At 39.5% G+C, this 24,909-nt stretch overlaps 1 protein-coding gene across 5 annotated transcripts in view; it reads left to right on the forward strand.

Annotated features, from left to right (window-relative positions):
* The first annotated feature begins 22,943 nt into the window (after positions 1-22,943).
* LOC147619643 (alpha,alpha-trehalose-phosphate synthase [UDP-forming] 1-like) overlaps positions 22,944-24,909 on the forward strand; it is a 192,538-nt gene continuing 190,572 nt past the window's right edge. For all 5 annotated transcript variants that reach the window (XM_086773322.1, XM_086773321.1, XM_086773320.1 and 2 more), the window contains exon 1: positions 22,944-23,811. In XM_086773322.1, the coding sequence (XP_086629448.1) occupies positions 23,265-23,811 (547 nt within the window). In that variant the 5' untranslated portion in view covers positions 22,944-23,264. The remainder of the gene's footprint in view (positions 23,812-24,909) is intronic.

The raw sequence follows: 24,909 nt of genomic DNA on the forward strand, positions 1-24,909 counted from the left end.
TATCTCTCATAATACACAAAGAACTCTTCCATTTTGCAATAGAGTCTTGCTCTTGCTAATCTCTCTCTCTAATGTATGCTAGTGAGTGTGTGTGAGTGAAGAGGTGAGAGGAGGGACGCATACATGTAGTGCAACACGGCGATGTGACAATGTTCGCGGGAGATGCAGTGGAATTGCTTCTCAAGGAGTTGTAGAGCTTGGAGACCTCAAGGGTTACGAGCTCCATCATTGGAAAGATCCTCATGATAGTTTGCGGTTCATCAGGTAATCTCTTGTTGGATGTGTTTCAAGGGGGGTTAGGGTGAGCCATAACATTTTTGGCACCGCTCTGTCGAGGAATCATACCTTGGCTTTTTCCATTGTTTTTCTCTAATCTACACATTACCCATTGCCCATTATCTTGATTAGTGGTTTCCCATGAAAAAGATGTGGTTCTTATGGAGATTTGTGTGTGATTTAGTGAGAAATAGCTCTCTTTTTTATTTTTGAAAGAATAAATTTTTAGCTTAAATGTGTTGTTTTGTTAGTTTAAATTTAGTTTTTAGTGTTTGTTAAGTGTACACATAGTGCGTGTTAGGTTTAGTTTGCATCCACTATTGTATCAAAAAATATAATAGAATGTAATTTTTAGTGAATTTTAGCTTTCTTTAGAGTTAAACATAGAACTAGAATCATTAATTTTTGGTTGATTTGTGTGTTTTTTGTTTGAATTGTATGCATCAAAGTGTTAGCAAGCATTAGGAGTAGCTTAATCATTTAAAATTTTTCTCAAAAACTTTGAAAACTCTTTAAATTAACTAATCTTCCTTAATTGACTAGTTTTTGTCATTAAGGCATGATTAATCTAGTTCAAGAGACAAAACATTAGAAAATGTGTTTTTTGGGGTCAAAATTGATCATGTAAGAGGTCAAAATTAGTGTGTTTGAGTGTTTTAAGAGCATCTAGATGCATCAAAATGCCTAATTACATCAAATTTTTCCTCAATTGGATGAAATTTCCTTACTTTTACTTAATTTTGCATAAAGAGAAGAGACTAAAATTAAGAGTTTAATTAATCTCCAATTATAGATTAATTTACACATTAGTTGAGGCACATAGCTTAGCAATTTCATGCTCTATTCAATGATGTGCTCAATGGTGTGAATTAATTAGTGAATTAGTGATTAAGTAGAGTCCTTGATTAGTCTAAAAGAAAAAAAGATTAGTGGTAGGATTAATCTTTGATTAATTTCTAAACACTTTTATATATAACTCATTAAGGCTAATGAGTATTGAATGAAAAGATGCCAATGAGTTGTCAAATTGTCCGAAGGGTGTAAGGGGGTGTCATAAAAGTGTTGACTTTTTTAATTCTCACTTATCTTTTTTTGGAAAATACCCATATCTCTCTAATTTAACATTCAAAAAATATTTTCCCCAAACAAGGAAATTCGAATTTCCCTCTAGACTAAAAAAAAAATCCGTGAACCACCTTGTTTTCACGCCGTGAATCGTTCGTGTGGCAAAAAAATAAAGGACGTTTCATGCATTAAGGTCTCACGCCTTAAGCGGTTCACTTCTTAAGGTCTCATGCCTTAAGGCCCTATGCCAAAAAGAAGAATTTTTTTTTGAACATTTCACACGTTAAGGTCTCATGCCTTAAGCGGTTCACAACTTAAGGCTTTAAAAAAAAAGGAAACCGTGAACCATCCTGTTCACGTCGCGTGGTGAACTGTACTTGTTTCACGTCGTGAAACAGTCACACATTAAGGTCTCATGCCTTCAGTGGTTCATGCCAAAAAGAAAAAATCAGCTCTTTCATGCGTTAAGGTCTCACGCCTTAAGGCCTCACGCCAAAAAGAAAAAGAAAAAGAAAAAGAAAAAATCAGATGTTTCACGCATTAAGGTCTCAAGCCTTAAGTGGTTCATGCCCAAAATAAATAAATAAATAAATCCATGAGCCACCATGTTTACGCCGTGAACCATACTTATTTCACGTCGTGAAACAATCCCTGCGCGGCAAAAAAAAATAGATGTTTCACACGTTAAGGTCTCACGCCTTAAGCAAAGATGTTTCACACGTTAAGGTCTCACGCCTTAAGCGGTTCACGCCTTACGGCCTCACGTCCAAAAATAAAAATAAAAAAATCCGTGAACTGTATCTGTTTCACGTCGTGAAACAGTCCCCCCATGGCCAAAAAAATTAAAAATTAAAAAATCAGACATTTCACGCATTTAGGCCTCATGCATTAGGCGTTTCACACCCAAAAAAATAATTAAATTTAATAAAATCCATGAAGTCCAATTCATGTCATGAACCACATCCTGCTGGTTCACGTCTCGTGAAAGGGGGTCCATCGTGAACTGTATCCTGTTGGAAAACAGTCCTGTTTGGAGGCTCATATCTCCTAAACCATGAATCTGATAAACGCACCCTAGTGCCACCAAAAAGCCGGCATTGAGCTCTTTGAAATTGGTCTTATGTGTCCGAGGGCAAAATCCATCATTTTGGCCTCTGACGAATAGCCTCAAAATTTGACCCAGAAATCGAGGCAAAAAATGACCTTTAAAGCACTAAAAATCACCCAAAACAGCCCGTAAACGATTACGAACTATATTCGGACTACTTTTGAGTGCCTAAATGATAAAATCATGAAAAACTTAGAGAGACAAAGTTGTAGTACTCCAAAAATACTAGTACTCTCTCATACAGAAATTTTCCAAATTTCTTTTGGAACACATTCAAAAACGGGTTTCTGGAATTTTTTTTCATCTTGAGAGATGGTGATGGAAAACAAGTTTTAAGACCTCCTCTTCCATCTGGGATGCTACTGGCATGTACTTTTTCTAGAAAAATATCTTAGAGGTCGTTCACGTGCGTGTAGTGCCTAAGCTAATTAGGGTACGGACACTTGTTTGACCCAGCAAAGGGTATGCTAGGCCTCTTGAGGTTGTAAACGGGCTTTAAGAAAACCATCATTTTGGCCTCTAACTAACAGCCTCAAAATTTGACCCAGAAATTGAGGCAAAAAACAGCCCTTAAAGCACCAAAAATCACCCAAAACAGCCCGTAACTATATTCGGACTACTTTTGAGTGCCTAAATGATAAAATCATAAAAAACTAAGTTGTAGTACTCCAAAAATACTACAACTCTCTCATACAGAGTTTTCCAAATTTCTTTTAGAACACATTCAAAAACGGGTTGTGAAATAGGGAAAATCTTTCTGGAAAATTTTTTCATCTTGAGAGACGGTGATGGAAAACAGGTTTTAAGACCTCCTCTTCCATCTCGAATGCTACTGACATGTACTTTTTTTAGAAAAATATCTCAGAGGTCGTTCACGTGCATATAGTGCCTAAGCTAATTAGGGTACGGACACTCGTTTGACCCAGCGAAGGGTATGCTAGGCCTCTTGAGGCTGTAAACGGGCTCTAAGAAAACCTAAAAAGTAAAAAAAAAACTAAGTTTGCTCATTAAAGGAGTAATTGACAACGTCAAGATATGACCACGATAGAGAGATTATGTGGGCTCACACCCACCAGACTAAACCCAATGGGCTGATATCTTAAAGCCATTGAGATCCATGCTCCAAATGCATCTCTCCATTCCATGCTCCAAATGCATCTCTCCATTCCATTTTCCATGACGACAACAAGCGTGTCATTGGGTTTTCCATCCCTTGTCACATCAATCCCTCCGAGATTCGGTCCCTTGCCTAGCACTATCACAAGTCCTAAGCCTTTAGACATGCTAGGTACCAACCCTTTGCAACCCCTAGATACCCACACCTTGGACGTATTGACCAATCTATAAAGGGGGGTTGCCCAAGAACTAAGTGAGTCCCTACCCACATTAGCACTCACACGCAGTCTCAGTGGCTCAGAAAACACGACCGTACAGATTTCCAAAATCATGGGCAAATATGATGGAATGATTGATCCTGTTTAATTCATACAAATGTTTGAACAGAGATGTGAAGCCTTTGGAAATCCAAACTGCCCACCAAGGTACATGCGTTGAACCTATACTTAGTGGAAAAGGCTAGTTAATTCTTAGTGGAGTGCAGCGAAACAACTCTATTCAATTGAGCAGAAACAAAATGAAACCACTAGAGATTTTATCCTTCGGATAAAAATGTTGGACTTACGATGTGAGCCATGGGAGAAACTAAATGATGCTTAATTGAAGAGATGTTTCATGATGGATTTAAAGAATAACAGCTTACATAACTTGATCATTGTATCCAATCTAGAAACATTCGATCAATGTTGTAAAGAAGCAATATGTTTAGATGACAACATGATGGAGGATGATAATGATATGAGATATCCCTCATCTAAACCATGTGAAGTAATGGCTAAAGAAAAATTGATTTCGGAATTGTCATTCCCTAAATTTTACGCAGCCTTGCTTAAACGTTTTGAACCAGAATCTCCAAGAGAAGATGAGCCCCCTCGAAACCAATCATCCTTAATGCCTCTCCAAGTGAAGATGAGGGCCCCCTCGAAACCAATCATCCTTAATGCCTCTCCAAGTGATGGGCGAGATGCCTTGTGTTCAGTGCAATCACTACATCCATCCCGATCCCCATTGTGCGTACAAGGCACCTATTTTTATGTACTTCATATATTATAAAACCTTTGGTCATGACACACCGCAATGTCCCAGTTCATCTACAATTCATCTACAATTAACTCAAAACCTCCATCTCCCATGCCCCAAAAGCAAATACAATCCAAAGGGTAGAGATTGCTGAGGAAGCAGTTAAGCAAACACTTCAGTTTCTATTATCATGGACCACACAAGGTGGCAGAAGGCACAATTTGGAATACTTTCATGTCCATAATCACTGACACCTTACAATCCTTATGTGAATGATGTGGCATCAATCACATATTCCAAGATTGCCCAAGGCGAGTTGCTTCACTGCAACCTGTCTCACAGAATATAACTCAACATCTTAAGTGTACAAAACGGGCAATTGTCCACAGTACCCTTGAATGTGCTTACACGCTTACAAGCCAAGGCATGGGATACAATTAAAAAGAATGCAAAAGAAAACACTTCAAAATGAGTAGAAGAACATGTTTTAAAACAGAAGCCAAAAACAAAAACAAAACCTTCTAAATACACAAAAAACAAGGGTAACTAAACTGTCAAAACCAAGGTTGAAATAAAGGACAAGGGAATGGAGCTTGTAGAGGACCTAACCCCAATAAAGCAAAAAGCTACACATGATGCAGAAGCATCCACCTTAAAGGCTACCACTTAAACCACAAAACCCACGGGTAAGACAAAAAACAAAAAAACAAAAAGGAAAGTTCGGTCTCATTGCATGGGCAAACATAATGAAAACCTAACGATCCAAGGAAAGTCAGAAGATGATACAAGTTCTAGTACGTCACTTAGTGTGGATGAACCAAGTTTTGATTTTTCTCTAGGTGCACCTTATAGACCAATTAAGAAACTAGAACTTGTTCAACCACCCCAAATTAAAAATCATGATCACATGACATATGTGGAACGCAAAAGGCAAGCTCAGGAGAGCATGCTTAGCATTGTTGAGCGTCATACAGGATCACCGGTTATGATTGAACCTCATAATGTCAACCCTACAAAAGCAACCAAAATACAAAAGTTGGAGTATCGCTTACCTCTTCAAGAGGAAGATGTACTCTCCACAGAAGAGTCATTAGAGGCAGATTGCATGAATGATGTGGTTGAAAAAGCATGTGAGGAATTTGATGAATCCCTTATGAAATTAAAGTAGTCTCTTAAATCCTCATTTGGAGGAGTGCTCCTCTCATGGTGAAGCCAGCATAGTGCCAACACTTGCACCATTAAAGGCTAAACATGAGTTATACCAAGACATAAAGAGCTACATAGAATAGGACTGTAAGGATTCACAAGTTTCCAAACATACCTCAGTTAAAGTTGTCAGAGGACCGAATGTGCCATTGTACACATTAGGGACTCTTGAAAAAGCTGAAACCCAAGAAGAGGATGAAAGTGAATGGGAATATGAAACCGAAATGGGATTTGAAGTTGAAATAAAAATTGAAACATCCATGGTTCCTCTTGAAGATTCTATCATGGTATGATTATATTTCCCTACGAGTAATGATGTTAAGCACAAACACGCATTGATTAGCCCTCAAGCTAGTCATAACATCATGACAATAGACACTTGGGTTTCATTGGGATACACTCCTATACTCTTTCTTATTCAACAGTAACACTCTCTATCCTACAAAATCATATTAATTTCACAAAGCCACTCACCACACTGATCACTTTCAATGTATCATCAATTACTGTAAGATACCGCCCATCCCATCACTAGGGTAAGGAGGCACCTCACTCGGTAAGATCAATCCCAGCCCATTGTGAGAGCTATCTCATTGGTGCCTCTCTTGGACGATCCGATTTATAAGCAATCTCCACAAGATTGGGGGTCCTACCAAAAATGTCAAGGATCTCTTTTCGATTTCTAGTCTCTTGCAAGGAAACACCTGGCTCATTAGGTCCACCCAACCACCCGCTTCCCAGTGACTAGAACCATGCATCTATGAGGTTTATCTAAATTACTAAGCACATTATTTTCACTAATGCAAGTTACAACATGATTTATTGATTTAGTCTTGTGCGCACAGATTCCTTTATTCCTTAATGAATACATTCTCTACCAATCAAGTCATTCCACACACACACAAAGGAATTCATCATAAGAACCATAATTTCAAACATCGGCGTCCCAAGTTACATCCATCTCCAATCCCTCGACTCACCGAGTTATAAAACAATCTAGAGCTTACAACCGTCGGGCAAAAAATCACTCGCATAGTAGAATGAGAAGTGTCCCCTTCACCCTCTTCTTGTTATGGAAGACATTTCCAGCTCAGGCTTGTAACTACTAGAAAGAATCCTCGCTCTGCCCCATGGTGGGTTACCCAACGAAGGCAGTTGCCTAGATCTCTACATATTTCTAGAGTCGGTTGCCCTAGGTGGGGAGTACCTGGTTGCCTCAAACTGAACAGATCACATCGAAATGGTTGCCCCAAACCGATCTCGTCGGAGTGGTTACCCTAGGGGAAGTTCCCTAGTTCACAAATTCATCATCATCATCATTATTCACACTTTGAGACCATGCTTGTCACCATGAAAATAAATAACTCTATATACAGAAAACACCTTTATATAAGAAGAATAATCACTTCCCTATAATAAACAATCCTAATTTTTAACCAATGGGCTAACAATTAAGATCATGTCCTAGTACTCAAGAGAACAATTGCATTCTCAAACCAAATCTTAGGCCTTGGGAAATCACACAGGCCTTGGTACAAATTAACTATTCGCCACCCAGTAGATGGAATCAAATTCTATCTTATGATGGTCAAGCCAACTAGGGATAATTAGTCACAATCCAAGACGATTAACGAGGGAAAAAATTTCATTTTATATCATTCAATCAATCAAATTCTATCTTATGATGGTCAAGCCAACTAGGGATAATTAGTCACAATCCAAGATGATTAACGAGGGAAAAAATCTCATTTTATATCAATCAACTTAAGTCCCTACATCAATTTACTATGACTTCAAGCAATGGAATAAAAATGTTTTGAGTTAAGATTGACTTACTTGGTGTTCCGAATAGAAATGAAGATGGCTAACTTGGAAGCAAATAGTAGTAGCACATTTTTCTTTATATGTTGCCTTGGTGTGGTCTATCTTTTTCCATGTCTTTTCACATCATCCCACCTTATACTTGCAATATAAATTCATTTGTTGATCCTTGGATTTTCATAACATACCTTTGGCCTAGTCGTATACTTCGGTCTCATTGGTCTGGGACAAGAGCGAGTTGTATATGTGTTTCTGTTGTCAATGAGGGCATCATGGTGGTGTTCGAAGGTTCTAGATGCATAGCAATTATAGTAGAGGTCAAAGATGTCACCACCAGCATTATGGATGGATGTGTGCTCCTCCCAGCAAATCTTACAAGTGTAGCCCAACATCATGATGCGGGCATTTCAAGAGTCACACACATGGATGCTGCCGGGCATCAAGCAAGTAGTGGAGGGTGATGTACTCATCAAACTCTAAGAAGTCACTAGAGTCCACATCTAAGAATCTAAATAGCTTGGGAATAAGACCTATTTGACTGCATCATAATTATCAGCTCCTTAGATGAACTCTAGAAGAGAGATCCAACCGTCTTGGCTCTCATCCAACCCAAAGAAGCCCACCCGTATGGTTACCTTGGTACTCGGGGGCCAGTGTACTATAGCGGAGGTGGGCAGTCTTTTGCAAAAGCAAACAAATGATGAAGCCATTGTTATTTAGGGTTACCTATTACCAAGCTAGTAGAAGGGCTGAAGAAGAACCACACCCAAACATATAGAAACTAAGATGGCATCTCTCTCTCTCTCTCTCTCTCTCTCTCTCTCTCTCTCTCTCTCTCTCAAGAAAGGCCAAATAAGAACAAGCAAAGAGTACCCAAAACCACACCCAAGGTGGCATGTGTGTGTTTAACCTACTGAGAGAAGAGGAAGTGATGAGAGGGTGCATGAGGGAGTCACAAAGGGGTAAGGCTGGCAAGGGGTTTGCTAAGGGGGGGCAGAGGCTGCAAGGGTTAAGAAAAGAGGAGAGCACGAGGGGGAGGGTGTCTAGGGGAGGAAATGAGATAAGCCGTAGAGAAAAGGGGTGAGAGTTGGCAAAGGAGATGAGGGAAGCCTTAGAGAGAGACAAGGTGAGATATAGCATGTGGGGTGGTGAGGCCACCAGAGGGGAGGAGTGAGTGGTTGGCAAGAGGTTTGCTAGAGGAGGGGGATCAAGTGGTTATTGTCAGAGGGTTGGCTAGCAAGAAGCTATAGAGAGATGGGATTGTGTCTGTCTCACTGACAAGAGAGGGGAATGAGTGAAGGTGAAAAAGGGAGTGAGGCATTACTGCTATTTTGGAAGGTGAGTGAGAGAGTGTTAAAACCCTAAGAACTCGCTAGATAATTGTTATGCATAAACATGCATAAATCAGGCATCATCTCATCCACCTGACCAACCCCGAGCCCAAGGGATGCACACATGAATTATAATGAAGTACATCATACCTTTACCTTGATGTCCCATACCATCAAGAGGTATAACTCCAATCCAGTAGCATGTAGCTGTAGTGTGAAATGGTAGGTGAGTAGTTATGATCCTCTACACAAGAGAACATAACATAACTTAACCTCAAGATAACATCAAGAGACCATAGCCTAAGCCCCCCTTGAGTGTGCCCCATGCCCCTATTATATAGGAGGGCCCTCAAGTGACTCTTGACTCTCCATCTCCCATGTGTGACCCTTGGATGCTTGACCCTAACCTTAACCCTTAAGGTTAGTCCTAACCCATGCTCCACTAGAGCTTGTTCCCATACTCCCATGCTCACAAGCCTAATGTGGGTTAGCCTCCTAGTATATGCACACATAATATGCATATAACATACTTCCCCTCTCTCAAAACATTGCACTCTTGCAACATGAAAAGAAGGAGAACTACGCTGAACAATCTCAACCGACTCCCTAGTCGAATCCTCTATTTCCCTATCTTTCCACCTAATTTTAACCTCAGGGATTAGTCAACTTCAAAGTTTCCTTTCCTTGAATTCAAGTACCTTATCAGGTTCATGTGGAACATAGGATAATTCTTCGACTTCAACGAGTTTAAAGAAAAAGATTTCAACAAGTGAAAATGCCGACAAGATTACACTCATCAATACATGATGTAAGCTATAGATAAAAGAAGTTTATCTAGAGAATGTCCACAAAACAACTTTAAATGAATTCAAAAAATGAGATTGTCTTTGAATGTTGAGGTCAACATGCTAAGTGATGTAAGCAAAGTAATAATCTTGAGCCCAAATTATCCCATAAGATAATATATGTGAGGGATCGCTAGCGTCCCATACCACCATGATACCACCCATACATACGTTATCAATTTGAAACTCCCTAGTATGCCGTTTAGGAAAAATGAATAAAATCCTGTAGAAGAGGAATAACATGGCCTTATCCTAGACTTTCACATACTAAAACCTGTCTCTATATTCCTGAGACTACATCAAGGAATAACTCTTTCTGAGTACATCATTAGAAAAGAATTTTGAATTATTGGCACCTTTCTAATGATAACTACCCAAAATACAATAAAGTTAGGGTAGAAAAATAACTCACCTAGATATATAAGCAACTAGGTATCCAAGTTGGAATATTTAAAAAAGTACGAGGAATGTAGTCCAAAATTACGTGCAAAAAAATGAAGGCAAATGCTACCTTTCAAAGCACATGAAATTATCCAAAAGATCAAAAGATCCTAATAAAACCATGGATAAAAGCATAGAAGCTCCTCAAATCCATTAAAACCATAGTTGATCATAAAAATCAATGCATGCCATCTAATGATCATTAATCATGCCAAAAGAAGCATTTAAAATTGGTGGCCAACTCATCAATCCGGAGTACATGAACGTGGTGTCGTTCAAGCAAAACTCCAAAGTAAGCAAGTGAAACACGTGTGTAACACTCATTTAAAAACCCCTAGACACAAGTGATCTAGGCAGAACCTGATGAGTCCAAATAAAACTTGAAAAACATCCGATCAAATCCACCAAAACAAACAGATCAACTAACCCATGATAGAATTTGCTTAGGCTTAAGAAATTAAGCACAGACCACACTTAAACAAGTGCAAAATAAATTATCATGGAAAAGTGTCAAAGGTGAAACACACTTTGAACGTAAATTCTAGCCATCATTGAAGAAAGTAAGGAACATGTCCAAAAAGAATGGCTAAACAATGGTAAAAAATCATGAAAACATCGTTTAGAATTAACCCAAACAGAATTAACTACTAATACGAGATACAATCGTATTAATAATATGCGAATAACCAGCATCTATCTAATGTCAGCACGAGAAAACGCACTTCAACATTAAATAACCCTCGAAAGTATTAAATTCTTGAGAAAAAAGAATTATCATGATTTTTTTCTAATTTTTTCTAATTTTATAGGGCCTCAAAATATGATAATTTTGAATTCCACCAACCCTATCTTATGGCATTCCAAACCTATATTTTTCTAGAAAACTTTTAGCAAATAGATTTGCTAAAATACCATTGATATTTTAAAAAATACCAATTTCTAAGATTTCTAAAAATAATTTCTAGAATATTCTTAATTTTTCCTGAGAATCCCATCGTTCACGAAATTTCCAATTCTGCTCGACAATTCTCAAATCCAATGAAAATTTATAATTTTAATGGATTTTTCAATTTTTTGGGTCAAACAATATTTTTTTAAAGGATTTTGAATGGTCACGGGCATCTGAATGGACACACCACATGCCAAACACCAACCCCACATTTTCTCAAAATTTAAAATAACCTTTGTCTAATTTTCCACTAATTTATAGAAATTTTAAAAATTTTTAATTTACCCCAAACGCATTTAGAATACGAATGGTCAAAAATTTTGGAATCCCAATGGTCTTCCCAGAATACAGAGAGCCAACAGTCTCGGGAAAATGAAAAGACAAAAAAAATCAGAATGTGAAAGGTCAAAAGTTTTCGGAATCCGAAAGGTCAAAAGATTTTCCGTAATTCAAAAAGCCAAAAGGTTTCATGGGAATGCGAAAAGCCAAAGGGTTTCAAGAAAATAATTTTAGAAATTTTCAAAGAAATGTTTTTCTCAAAATTCATATTTTCTCTTTTTCTTTTCTGGCTTTTTTTCAAGCTTTTTTGAAAGGCTTTCAAAAGCTTTCTTTTAAAAGAAAAACCCTAAAAAAATAAAAATCTTGAAATAAAGCTTTTTTAAAGGGTATGGTCTCTTGATGTTATCTTGAGGCTAGGTTATGTTATGTTCTCTTATGTAGAGGATCATAACTACTCACCTTCCATTTCACACTATAGCTACATGCTACTGGATTGCAGCTTTACCTCTTGATGGTATGGGACATTAAGGTAAAGGTATGATGTACTTCATTATAATTCATGTGTGCATCCCTTGGGCTTAGGGATGGTCGGGTGGATGGCATTATAACAACAGGAACCAGGTATCCATCGGTGACCCGACGTACCCACATCTGCTCATGGAATTATCGGCATCCTAAGTTACCTATATCAACATAGAGAGTCATCAACGTCTCGATGAGTCACATATGTCCATCCTTAAACCATCAAGTTGATTGTATAAATCACCTAAAGTACGGAACTAGAGAAAAAAATGACAACAAAGGAATAATCCAAATTTCCTTAATCCGAACACAACAAGATAAACTCATTGAACTCTAAAGAAAGAGATTTCAACAAATGAATATGCCAACGAGATTACACTCATCAATACATGCAGGAGGCTATAGATAAAAGAAGTTTATCTACAGAATGCCTACACTACAACTTTAAATGAATTCAGAAAATGAGATTGTCTTTGAATGTTGAGGTCAACATGCTAAGTGATGTAAGCAAAGCAACAATCTTGAGCCCAAATTATGGTAGGTGAGTAGTTATGATCCTCTACACAAGAGAACATAACATAACCTAGCCTTAAGATAACATCAAGAGACCATAGCCTAAGCCCCCCTTGAGTGTGCCCCATGCCCCTATTATATAGGAGGGCCCTCAAGTGACTCTTGACTCTCCATCTCCCATGTGTGACCCTTGGATGCCTGACCCTAACCTTAACCCTTCAGGTTAGTCCTAACCCATGCTCTACTAGAGCTTGTTCCCATGCTCACAAGCCTAATGTGGGTTAGCCTCCTAGTATATGCACACATAATGTGCATATAACAAAGAGAGGGAGAGGTTGCAAGTTGGCAAAGAGAGGCAGGAGCGAGAGAGAGGGGATGTCCTAGTTGAGAGGCGAGGGGGGTCGCTTTATAGGAGCAAGAGGGGGGGGGAGATCGTACCCGTGAGAGGAAGAGAAGGGTTCAACACGAACGAGACAGAGGGAGAAGACACGGTTGTGATAGCTAGTGAACAAAGTACCATCGTGGGCAGGCTACTAGAGGACAAGACAAAGTGAGACCAACTACGCAGTAGCATGGGCTGTGGTGGCCGATGGAAGAAGACGACAAGAGATCTACACAACATGGTTAGTGTAGTGCTGACCTGTAAAGGAGGAGGGTCTAATGTGATGAGGCTGGCCGGTAGAGGAGAACATAAAGGTTAAAAAGTCTACGTAGTAGCTTGTAGAGAAGAATGCGATGAAAGGATGGGGGTCCAAGTGATCTGGCTGCCACTAAAAAAGTTGATTTATTAAAGGGGGTGGTCGAGAGTGTTGGTCGCCACCTTATCTTTAAATATGTGTGTGTGTGTGTGTGTGTGTGTGTGTGTGTTTGTGTGTGTGTGTGTGTGTGTGTGTGTGTATAAGGTAGGGTTCTCACACAAACAAAAAAAAATCGAGATTTTACAATCACACAACATAATACACACAACCTCTAGTGGCTATGATCTTCCATGAGGGCATGACCTTGAAGAAACCCAAAGGCATACTTTGCATATCAGCACATCCTTTAATCCCCAACCTCCAATATTAGTGTCGAATCCTCTAGGATACCACCTAAACCATAAGGAGGAGACAATTCTTGAGCTAGAATGCCTAGAAGTTTTGATAGCCAAACTAACTTAAGAAGAAACTCGTGAAGAATCTTTTAATAGATCCGAGAACTAGGATGTAAGAGAGCATAAGAAACTTGTTTGGGGATAAGGGCTACAACAACGAGTTCTTGTATATGTAATCACAAATAAACTCATAGAGATAGATAGAGCATAAGAAACTTGTTCAAGAATGAGGGGTGCAAGGAGTTCTTGTATACGTAATCACAAATCAAGTCACATAGAGAAATACACACATAATTGATTCAATTCTAGGACCCCACTAGATAATTAAGATTGAAAACAAGATTGAACACGAATGACTATAGTGAAAACTACTTGTGATATGAATCACATGAACAAGGAAGATTCACTCAATCCTAGAGGTAGAGGCCTTATGAATTAATACCCAAAAGTGATGCTTTGCATATTGAGTGGTGATGCCCTTTGGCCTCACCAATGCCCTAAAGCACCTTCACCATGCTTACAAGTTTTGTGTTTTAGCCCTTCTTTGATAAATCAATTAGAGTCTTCTTGGATGATTTTTGCATGTATAGCAGACGCATCCTTCATTGCCAAAAGGTGGAGGAAGGCATTAGAAGATTGCATCACTATAGGGGACAACTCAATTTGGACAGGTGCCATGTAGCTGAGGAAGAAATGATGTTGGTTGTGGCAATGTGGTATCGGCTCGAGGAATTCAACTACTAATTGCACTCTAATCACTTCCCCTTAATGAATCACATGAACAAGGGAGATTCCCTCAATCCCATAGGTGGAGGCCTTCTGTTAATCCCATTTTGGATTAACAAACATGATCCTCCAATTGAGGACATTAATAAGTGTCTTGAAACGGCACTATAAAAGTTGTACATTATGAGATATTGGCCACCCAAGGCCTAGTAAGTAAGTTTTGGGTGCCCAAGTGTGAATAGGGGTCAAATATATATAAGGCATTTTCTCATAATGAAAAGACACAATCTCCTTTATGCTATAGAGAGCTCTTCCTTATGTCTTGAGAGAGATTGAGAGAGAGAGACCATACTAGCATTGTTGCTCTTCTATGCTTGTGTGATTCATGCTTGTGTGGAAGAGTGAGAGAGAGAGTGATTGCCTTATGTGATGGTGTGAGCAACTTTACTGTGACCGCATGGAGGTCGATCTTGGAGGTTGGAGCTTAACAAGCAAGATTGGAGGCCTCAAGGGACTCAACGAAGCATTTGTAAGTGCCCTATGATAGTTATGATCTATTGCTCATCCTTTAGGTGAATGTGTCGAGTTCCCTCTTGGAGGTGTGGTAGCCCATAACATTTTTTGGCACCACTGTCGACCGAGAAAACACCTTTGTTTCTTCCATCCTCTTGGAGTTTCAGCTCCCATTGCATAAGTTTCATGATTGTCCTTGCATTCTGGTAGTGCGTTGTGTAGAAAATGAATGGATAAGATTTGTGTGGTAGGAAGAAATTGTGAGAAAATGTTGTGTATGTGTGTGGTGGAGTGGTCTTAGGATAGAGCTTCACTGTTTTTTATTGTTAATTTTAATATTTGCATCATTGGAAGCACCAATGCGAACGAACAAGTTGGTGTTCTGTTTTTCTTCCTTTTTAAAAATTTACAAAAATAAAAAACATAAGGAGCCATTGACTATGCCAAGAACTTGCATTCCATTCCTTAGGCGTGGCACAATCAATTTGGGATCAATTGGATAAGTATTTCGCACCCAAAAACATAACTTTTGACGTGGGAAGTTCCACGTGAAACTGCAGAAAAACATTCACGTCGTGAACTTTTTCTGTAACTTCACGCCGCGAATCGTTCCCAAAATCAACGCCGCAATTCACGAGATTGCCTTGCCAAAAATAGGCAACCTTATCCTTACACCTCTGACGCCATGAAGTCTGCCAAAAGTTTTGATCATGTGAAAGTTCAGAAAAACGTTCACGCCATGAACGTTTTCAAAAAATCTTCATGACGTGAACCCTTTAGAAAATCTTCACGGTGTGAACCCCTTAGAAAATATTCACGCCATGAACCCCTTTGAAAATCTTCACGGTGTGAACCCCTATAGCAAAGAGAGGGGATGTGACCCTAAAAGCAAAAATCCTTCAGCACGTGAAATTGCAGAATAACGTTCATGCCGTGAACCTTTTTTTGACACTTCACGCCATGAACCATTCTCTGCAGTTTTACGGGCTTTAGAAATAGAGCGATATAATTGGAAGCAAAATCAAATTGGGTCGACAAAGTAGCTTATCAAATCATTCATACATGCACTTAAGATCTGGAAAACTCATCGAAGACGATCTTACATCTGAAGATAGTAGCTTATCAAATCATTCATACATGCACTTAAGATCTGGAAAACTCATCGAAGACGATCTTACATCTGAAGATATAATTGGAAGCAAAATCAAATTGGGTCGACAAAGTAGCTTATCAAATCATTCATACATGCACTTAAGATCTGGAAAACTCATCGAAGACGATCTTACATCTGAAGATAGTAGCTTATCAAATCATTCATACATGCACTTAAGATCTGGAAAACTCATCGAAGACGATCTTACATCTGAAGATAGTGCATCGAATCACCCAGGATCTTCCTAACTATCAAAGAAGTGTGGGATCATGACATTCTGCAAGCACACACCTAAGTGCCTTAAGAAACCTGACCACGGCTGAAACTAGTAGCGAAGAGTCCATGGACCTCATGAATGGTGTCGAAAACACCAAGAAAAAGAAACTCAAATACCGAGGCCTAGGACCATTCGGAGTATCGGAGATCACACCTCAGAGGTTTGTTTGCATTTGAGACAATTGACGACATACAAATGGAGGGTTACGTCAATTGAAGTAAATTAAAAAAATATTTTGTGCCACTGACACAAGAGATGCTCGTGCAAGAACATAACAGAAACAGCTTGCAAAGGAAAAAATCGAGTAGGCTCAAGAAGAGGCTAAGGCTAGGGAGGCGAAAGCCAAATGATTACTAGACAATAGACTGATACATGTCAACATGGCTTCTGTAACTCTCTTGAATGAAGAGGAACTAAACATTGAGCGAGCACTACTCAAGGTGGGACTTACTACAGCTAAAGACCATGCAACAAGCATTGCATTAATAGATACGGGGTCAAGTCATAACTTGATCTTGTATGAAATCTGGGTAGCATTAGATAGACTACAACTCGAGCCCACTGATGTGTAAGTACGTAGTGTTCACTTGATAACTACGAGAGATGAGGGATTTTTAAATGTTAACATCTTCATCAAAAATTCCTTGGTCCGAAAGGTGTTTGTCATGCCTGCAGGTTCCATGAAAGAAGAAATGATTCTAGGACGATCCTGGATCTGTGCAAGTAAATACAATATCCAATGGGAAGAAAGGATAGCATTGTTAAGCACGGGCGATGAGGTCATGTCTATACCCTTATGGACCTTGACAAACAGAGGGAAACACATCATAACTGATGAACAAGGAACAATGAGTGCAGTGGCAACACCTTAGAAAACAGAACCAGCATCCGTCTGTTACACACACAATACCCAACATCCAAGGGTACACAGAACTGGGTGCCCGATTCAACTTAAAAATCAACCCAAAAAAAGGGACACCATGAATGATATGAAGACCACAAGAAGAATCTGCAAAAAATTCAAAAGTCAGACCGTGCTGACACAAACAAATTAGCAGGACTCCAAGCATCCCAAGGGGACCTCAAAGGTTCCATAAGTAAAGGGTCCGAAAGGACTTACTGCTGCGAAGCACAAGGATACTACCAAGGCAATACAAAAATATGGGTACCCAAACCCCCCTCAGTGGCCAATACCACAAGCACTTCAAGTCATAAAAAAGAAGGTAGTGAGAGCATACAACATCAACTCCCAACTCAAGAAAGAACCTCGCCAACCCTTGTGTGGAGGAAAAAAACAACTCAACCAAATGGGTTGGGAATTGCCAAAGCAACAAAAGTACCCACTCCAGTTATAGAACTGAACAAGGAACCTAGAGGTAGAAACAAAGAAGTTCAGCAAAGAGACACAGATAGAAGCCCTCCACCACAAGGCACCGTGACAACATTGTCAGTTGGGTGGAAGGAACAATTAAAAACTCCCACATAGAGCTAAAACGACTACATCAACAAATGCCCAAAAGTGCCCAGGTGACCCCTTGGTTCTCGTGGCAATAAAACAGAAGGGTGTCCACAATGGGTACGAGGTAAACAAGGTATCAATCACTCATCATGTGCATGTTTGACTGCTTGAGCATGAAGAAAAAAATGAGAAGGTATCGATCTTATGCTTAGAAAAGGTTCACACTGTGAAAAAATTCACAAACGTTCACGCCATGAAAAATTCCACAAACATTCATGCCATGAACAAATCCAAAAACGTTCACGCGCCGTGAACAAATCACAAAGGTTCATGCCTTGAAAAATTTTCCCAAAAAAAACAAGTGAAGAAAAATAATAAATAAATAACTACTTAAAACCCTCGCATAAAAATTATGCTTGAGGCTTTGGGAGACTTAAATTTTGCTTCATGAACTTTAAACTTTGGCATGATTTAAGGCTTTTGGTGGAGAGCTTAAATAACAAGGCTTTTAAGCCTTATAACTTTAGTAGCTAGACTTTATATCTAGAATAGCTATACTATTAGCTGTTATAGCTTGTTTTAGAAAAAAGAACCCATTGGTGGGGGGCAGCCAAAGCTGAGAGAAAAGAAAAAATAAATAATAGGCCAGATGGCGACCGACACATAACCAAAATATGAAGCCATTTTTTGATAACTTTATAACTATAAGCTTTTTAAAGCTTTAACTATAGCTTTTTAAGCAAAGCTTCCCCATGTATGTAGTAAAACAGCCTGTAGCGCTACGTAGAGGAGAAAAGAAAATAGTCGCTTGTGCTCCTGGAATTTTTGCTACCTGAATGGAAATAGTCGCATGTGCGCCTGGAATTTTTACTGCTTGAATGGAGAGAGAAGAACAAACAAATTCAAAGTTTTGATAGCCTTGAATTTTCCTCTTGATTATGCTTTAATCCAAGAATTTATATATTGTAAAAAGCTAATAAGAGATTTTTTCCCAATTTGATTTATGGGCAAATTTCCACCATCCATTATAGATTTCTGTCATAGGCAAGGATTTAGCAATTGTAGAATGGAGTCCAATCCTCTCTTGTATGACGATTTCATTCGTATAGATGGATCAACAAGAGGTTAAGAGATGAGGAAAACTATTTTTCATGAAAGACGGTGGTTTTTGGTTATATAAAGTGATTTTGGATAAGAAGGTGACATAAATTAGGATTCCTTAATTTAGTGTTAGATCCAATGATCCAAAGAATTCACATAAACCATTGAACCCCTTCACCCAAAGCTCTCTCAATTCTGTGCAAGGCCTTGTGCAGAGATTATGTGACCAAGTAGGGTACGTTGCATTTGTGATTAGATACTATTACTTTCTTGGGTGGTAACTTAGATTTAAGGTAGTTTAAACGAGTAAGAAATTTCTCATCATATACTGTTGGGTCATCTTCTATGCTATATATAATAATATCCCTGAATGATATTTATGTGTTCCATGATCTAATAAAAGTGGATGTTTGGAGTGAAAACTCTAGTGTTGCGAATAGGTATCACGACAAAGCATTCCTTATGGTCACGCGTCCAAATCTTCGACCATTCGTCACCTTGTTTATTATTGAAAATTAGTGATAATTGCTAAAATAGAGTGCCATTCCGTTGGATAAACAGGCTAATCGGCTACACTCTCACATGACTTGTAGAAGTTTCGAGGGTGAAGATATCCGGGTCATAATGCTACAGACAAAAGAATTTGGTAATCAGAACATCCCAATTTTTAGAATAAAGAATCCATTAGGATTTTCACTTTTGTTGGTGTAGTCTCTTAGATCTATTTTTGTCTCAATTGGGAGCTCTTTGATTTGATGTTAGATTGTATTATGTGAGTGGAAAATAGACTGAATAACTTTCAATACATCCAAAATTTAAACATGATATAAACATAAAAATAATGAATGCCCAGTATCAATCCAGTAGCCTTGATTAAGATGATAAAATGAAAACATGAGTTTAACTATTTCATTGAAACTTGTTCTTTTAGTATCAAGATTTTAAAATCCAAGACATAGGTGAGTTAATGTCAAATGACATTATTGGGGAAAGGTCAGAAGTGGTTTCTTATGGCCATAAGGAAGATCTCTAAACTAGGTAGGACTTTGGGATTTGAACAACCTTTCAAAGAATGAGTTATGATCATGTACTTGTGTTAGGAGGGTTCCATGCGAACTCACATGTACACAAAAATGGTAGAATAATAATTTCTAGCACGTCTTCTATTATCTCCAATACAAGGTCAAAGGGAGATAAACTTGTACATGTCAACATCACCAGTTCATCCTTGAATTGTTCCCCTATAACTTAACTTGCCATAAATTGGACTGAGGTCGAATTGAGTATTTTTCTTTTTAACAATGGGCTAAATACATGGGATAGTTTCATTAAGCCTTGTATAAGTACCTTCAAAAGGTATATAAGGCATCCGTCTCTTAAACTTGAACATACAACCCTATGGTCATAATTTTTCAATTAACACATAAGTCTAAGAGAAAGTCTCTAAAATTTTTCTATGAGTTGCACAATGTGAATTATTTCCTAGTTGTCCACCATCTCTTGGCTTTAGAAGGTCTTAACATAAGTGTAGTAAAATAATAAGTAAATAAACTACTTAAAACCCTTGCATAAAAATTATGCTTGAGGCTTTGGGAGACTTAAATTTTGGTCCATGAACTTTAAACTTTGGCATGATTGAAGGCTTTAAGAGAGCTTAAATAACAAGGCTTTTAAGCCTTATAACTTTATTAGCTAGACTTTATATCTAAAATAGCTATACTATTAGCTATTATAGCTTGTTTTAGCAAAAAGAACCCATCGGTGGGGGGCAGCCAAAGCTGAGAGAAAAGAAAAAATAAATAATAGGCCAGATGCATAACTGAAATATGAAGCCTTTTTTTTAATAACTTTATAAGTTTAAGCTTTTTTAAGCAAAGCTTCCCCACGTATGTAGTAAAACAGCTTGTAGCGCTACGTAGAGGAGAAGAGGAAATAGTTGCTTGTGCGCTTGGAATTTTTGCTGCCCGAATGCACATAGTAGCCTGTGCGCCTAGAATTTTTTATGCTCGAATGGAGAGAGAAGAGAAGAACAAACAAATTCAAAGCTTTAATAGCCTTAAGTTTTCCTCGTGATTATGCTTTAATCTAAGAATTTAGATACTGTAAAAAGCTAATAAGCGATTTCTTCCCAACTTAATTTATGGGCAAATTTCACCATCCATTATAGATTTATGTCATAGAATAGAGCCCAATCCTCTCTTGTATTACGATTTCATTAGTATAGATGGATCAACAAGAGGTTAAGAGATAAGGAAAGCTATTTTTCATTAAGGAAAGCTATTTTTCATGAAAGACTGTGGTTTTTGGTTATACAAAGTGATTTTGGATAAGAAGGTGACATAAATTAGGAGCCCTTAAGCTAGTGTTAGATCCAATGATCCAAAGAATTCACATAAACCATTGAACCCCTTCACCCAAAGGTCTCTCCATTCACTATTTTTTTGTCCAAAAGACTCAAGAAAGCACATGCTATTACCCCCCAACCTTTTGAGTTATTTTTACACTTCACGGTTCAACTTGACAAAGAGGCTTGCAGGCTTTTAAAAGAAAAACTATTTTCATAATCTGATAAATAATTTAAATCAAATCTACAAGAGATTATTTAGACATACCTTGGAATTTCGAATTGCTTCAATATTATGTTTTTGGATTTAAACCTTTAAGATATCCTTATACTTGCCTTAGCTCTCTGATACCACTGAAACAAGAATCTTGCTCCAAGTATTTTTAAACCATATCCTCATAATGATTGAATAGAGAAAAATAATACAAGCATAGAGAAGATGAACGTAAATACTTGAAAAATACTTCACCATACAAAACACAAGCATTGGGTACAATCTCCCCCCCCCCCAACATGTGTGGCTTCTTCTTCTTCTACACGCTGTATGTATGTCATATTCATACTTTTAGTCCTTGGAGCTAATAATAGCACCTTTTCACTTTTGGGATTTTGTTTTACATATGAATAATCTTGTCAAAAGTTTCTAACGTTTATACATGACAATCTTTGCCCAAAGATAAATACTAATGGGCATATACACATAACTACTTATGCACACACTCCCTCATTAAATATGACATGTTTACATTTTTTATTTGCTTGGTGAGTGTATTCTTGTTGAGTTTTTTAGATAGCTAAGAGGATGAATGCTTTGGAATCTCTAGTAAACTAATATACAACCTCCACTATATGTGGAAGATAAGTAATGGGTGTAGGAAGAACCAAAAGAAATAATAGCATCCCTCTTAATCCTACCAAAGAGGTGTGCAATTGCAGACCAAACCCTCTGTGCTTCCTTGCATTCCCATAAACAATGGTAAACTGACTCCAAAACTCCTGCACATCTATTGGTGCTGCCTTGACCTGTTTTGGTTGCCCATGGTGCAACCCAACTTGTTCATGGTGATGTATATGGTATATTATTTGCTTCAGCTGAGTTTTTCTCAGATATGGCATCTTGAAGACCCATGGTGATGGGAAAGATCAGTACCCTCACGGGAAAAGCTGCTTTACGTTACCTCAGAACGTGAACTACCAATAGTAGCAATGTGTGTGGAGGAGTGTTGTTGTGAGCAAATTGCAAAATGTATTACTTATTCCGCTATAGGAATAGGTTCATGAGCTATCAGCTTATTAACCGAGACAAGGCACGTCTTTTCCCTCTTTCTCATTTCCCTTTTTGCCCGTGTGTGGCTAAGGAGCGCATAATTCCCACTATCTCACAAATCTTTTGATCGTTATGCATGAAGTCCAAAGAATGTGTGTTGATTGTACGTATGACACCACAACATACCCAAAATCATGTAAAGATGTAACAAGAAACGTTCTTTCCTTTAGACGCACAGACAAATTTTATATGTTGATCCTGTGGTCTTCGGGTCTAGATTTAAGAAGGCGAGGTGGTAGTTCATCAGGAAAGGAATCAGTGAATTGGGAGAGGAAGGAATCATCTGGGATCTCGAAAGAGGATTAACATGGTGGATTAAGCATAATGATAAGTGCTTTTACAGTATTTATGAAGTGATAGATGGAGGAGTGGAGGGATGATGAGGCCTCTGAGATCTCGAACAGACAGAGATGGGATTGCATGCTCCCTAGTGACACCTCATATACGAGGGTCGGTTCCATGGAGGCCGCCATGGGCCTAGGTAGTCCTATTTTTGGTCATGTGGGTGGGCCACTATGGAAGGTGGCCATGGCCAAGGCGATCCTACTATTGCTCATGTCCTTTGCATTGCCGTGTATCCCACGGAGGCGTACACCACTACGTCTGTCGGCCACCACCTCCCATATAAAGTGCTGCCGATATCGTGGGCGGCGTTGTACAGCGCCACCGCAACGCCAGCCGCGGCCGTTTTAGTGGCCCGATCTCTTCCGAATCATACAATTCAGATTGATGCCCACGCGGCGAATGTGTGGGGGTTGTGCAGAGCCTGAGTTCCATGTATGAATCGACAGAAGCTTACCCCAGGGAGGGAGCGCATGTCTTACTCTCTGTCCTTGCAGAAGAGCGGCCCGGAGCAGCAAAGCCGCAGCAAGGGGTCAGGGGGATGTACGGATGAACCCCCCCGTCGCTTCTCCCTGTCCACACCTGGGGAGCTAGCTAATGGCCGGGCGGCAGCTAATTTCTCCCTGACGGCCTCTCTCTCCGATGAGGAGCCTGATCACTTACAGCACCTTTCGTCCAGCAGCCACACGGCCCGAAATGGGCAGTCTTCCACAAGAATAGAGAGACTGCTTCTCGAAAAACAGCTCCGCAGACAGGACAAGGAGGAGGTGTCCAACCATGGGAGCTACAATGGAGGATGTCTGTGGGACAACCACACAACCGATACCACAAATAAGCTCCTTCCAGAAGACCCTGATGATGTGAGGGGAAGCAGCAGGCAGCGTCTCCTGGTTGTCGCAAATCGCCTCCCAGTCTGGGCTACAAGGCAAGGGCATACCTGGTCGCTCGAAGTCAGTGCAGGTGGCTTAGTTAGTGCTCTACTGGGTGAGGTTCTTTCTCCTCTTTTACTTATCAGCTTAACACTCCTCAACAAAACAACCCATAAAAAGAAGTAGGCTAGGCAAATAGATGCAAGATTGGATCATTAGGACCTGCTTTCATTTTGCTAATTTGTTCAGCTAAACTTCCTTAGATGTGAGATTCTTTCTACTTTTGCAGCTCATTTCTATTGTGCATGCGGCACAATTGCGAAACCACATATAATTTTCTTGATATATGCGCACGCACGGGCGGTCTTATAACTTCTACCCTATGTACAGTCCGCCCAAATTTAAGTGTATGTGAACACCTACACTCATAAATCTTAGTATAATAAAATATAAGCTGTAAATTGAGTTTGGGGTCACTTACCACCTGCAAAACACATAAGACCACTGCCTCAGTCCCAAATAGGTGTGCACACACGCGTCCAGCCCTACAGCAGTCAGCTCCAGTAGCCTCCGAGGAGCAGCTTCGAGAGCCTTTGATTTGGAACCCCATGGTCCACCTACCTAGTAGTCACATGCTCAGGGATTGCCCGCACATGTCTTGGGGAGCTTTGAGCTCGGGCCTCGCTAGGTCACTTCGAGATTGGCTTACAGTCAGGCAGCTGTCCCTTGAGGCCGAAGAGAGAGGCCTCAACGGGATCCGGGGCAGAGACAGAGTTAGCCTCGACATTGACTCCTCCATCCCTCTGGATTGGATGGCCGCGTTACCGGACCCTCCTCCCCCCCAGTGGATGGAAGTGTTCACCAGGCACGATATATCCCTGGTAGTTCATGGTGCGGATGAGAGCTCCGCCTTACTCACCTTCACCATTGGGCTTCATGGCCGATTGGAGAGAGCAGAGACTCCCTTGGAGGACTTCAGGGGATGCACCTTGCGCAGAGGGTGAGGGTGATTGGTTTTCATGCACATGAGTGGCACATTGACTCTCCATTGGCCAAAGTGGCTAGAGAGAGACTTTGGCTATTATGGATTTGGGAGGGCATGAGTCTCCAGTGGAACCTGGGAGAGTGGACATGGCAGGATCCAAAGGACAATGAGGAGACGGGTGGCACCCCCTTTTTCGCTTACATTGCATGGATGGGCTGTAGGATCCCA

The sequence above is a fragment of the Cibotium barometz genome, chromosome 33 (genome assembly GCF_041138505.1).
Source record: "Cibotium barometz isolate CiBa-2024 chromosome 33, ASM4113850v1, whole genome shotgun sequence".
NCBI lineage: Eukaryota > Viridiplantae > Streptophyta > Polypodiopsida > Cyatheales > Cibotiaceae > Cibotium > Cibotium barometz.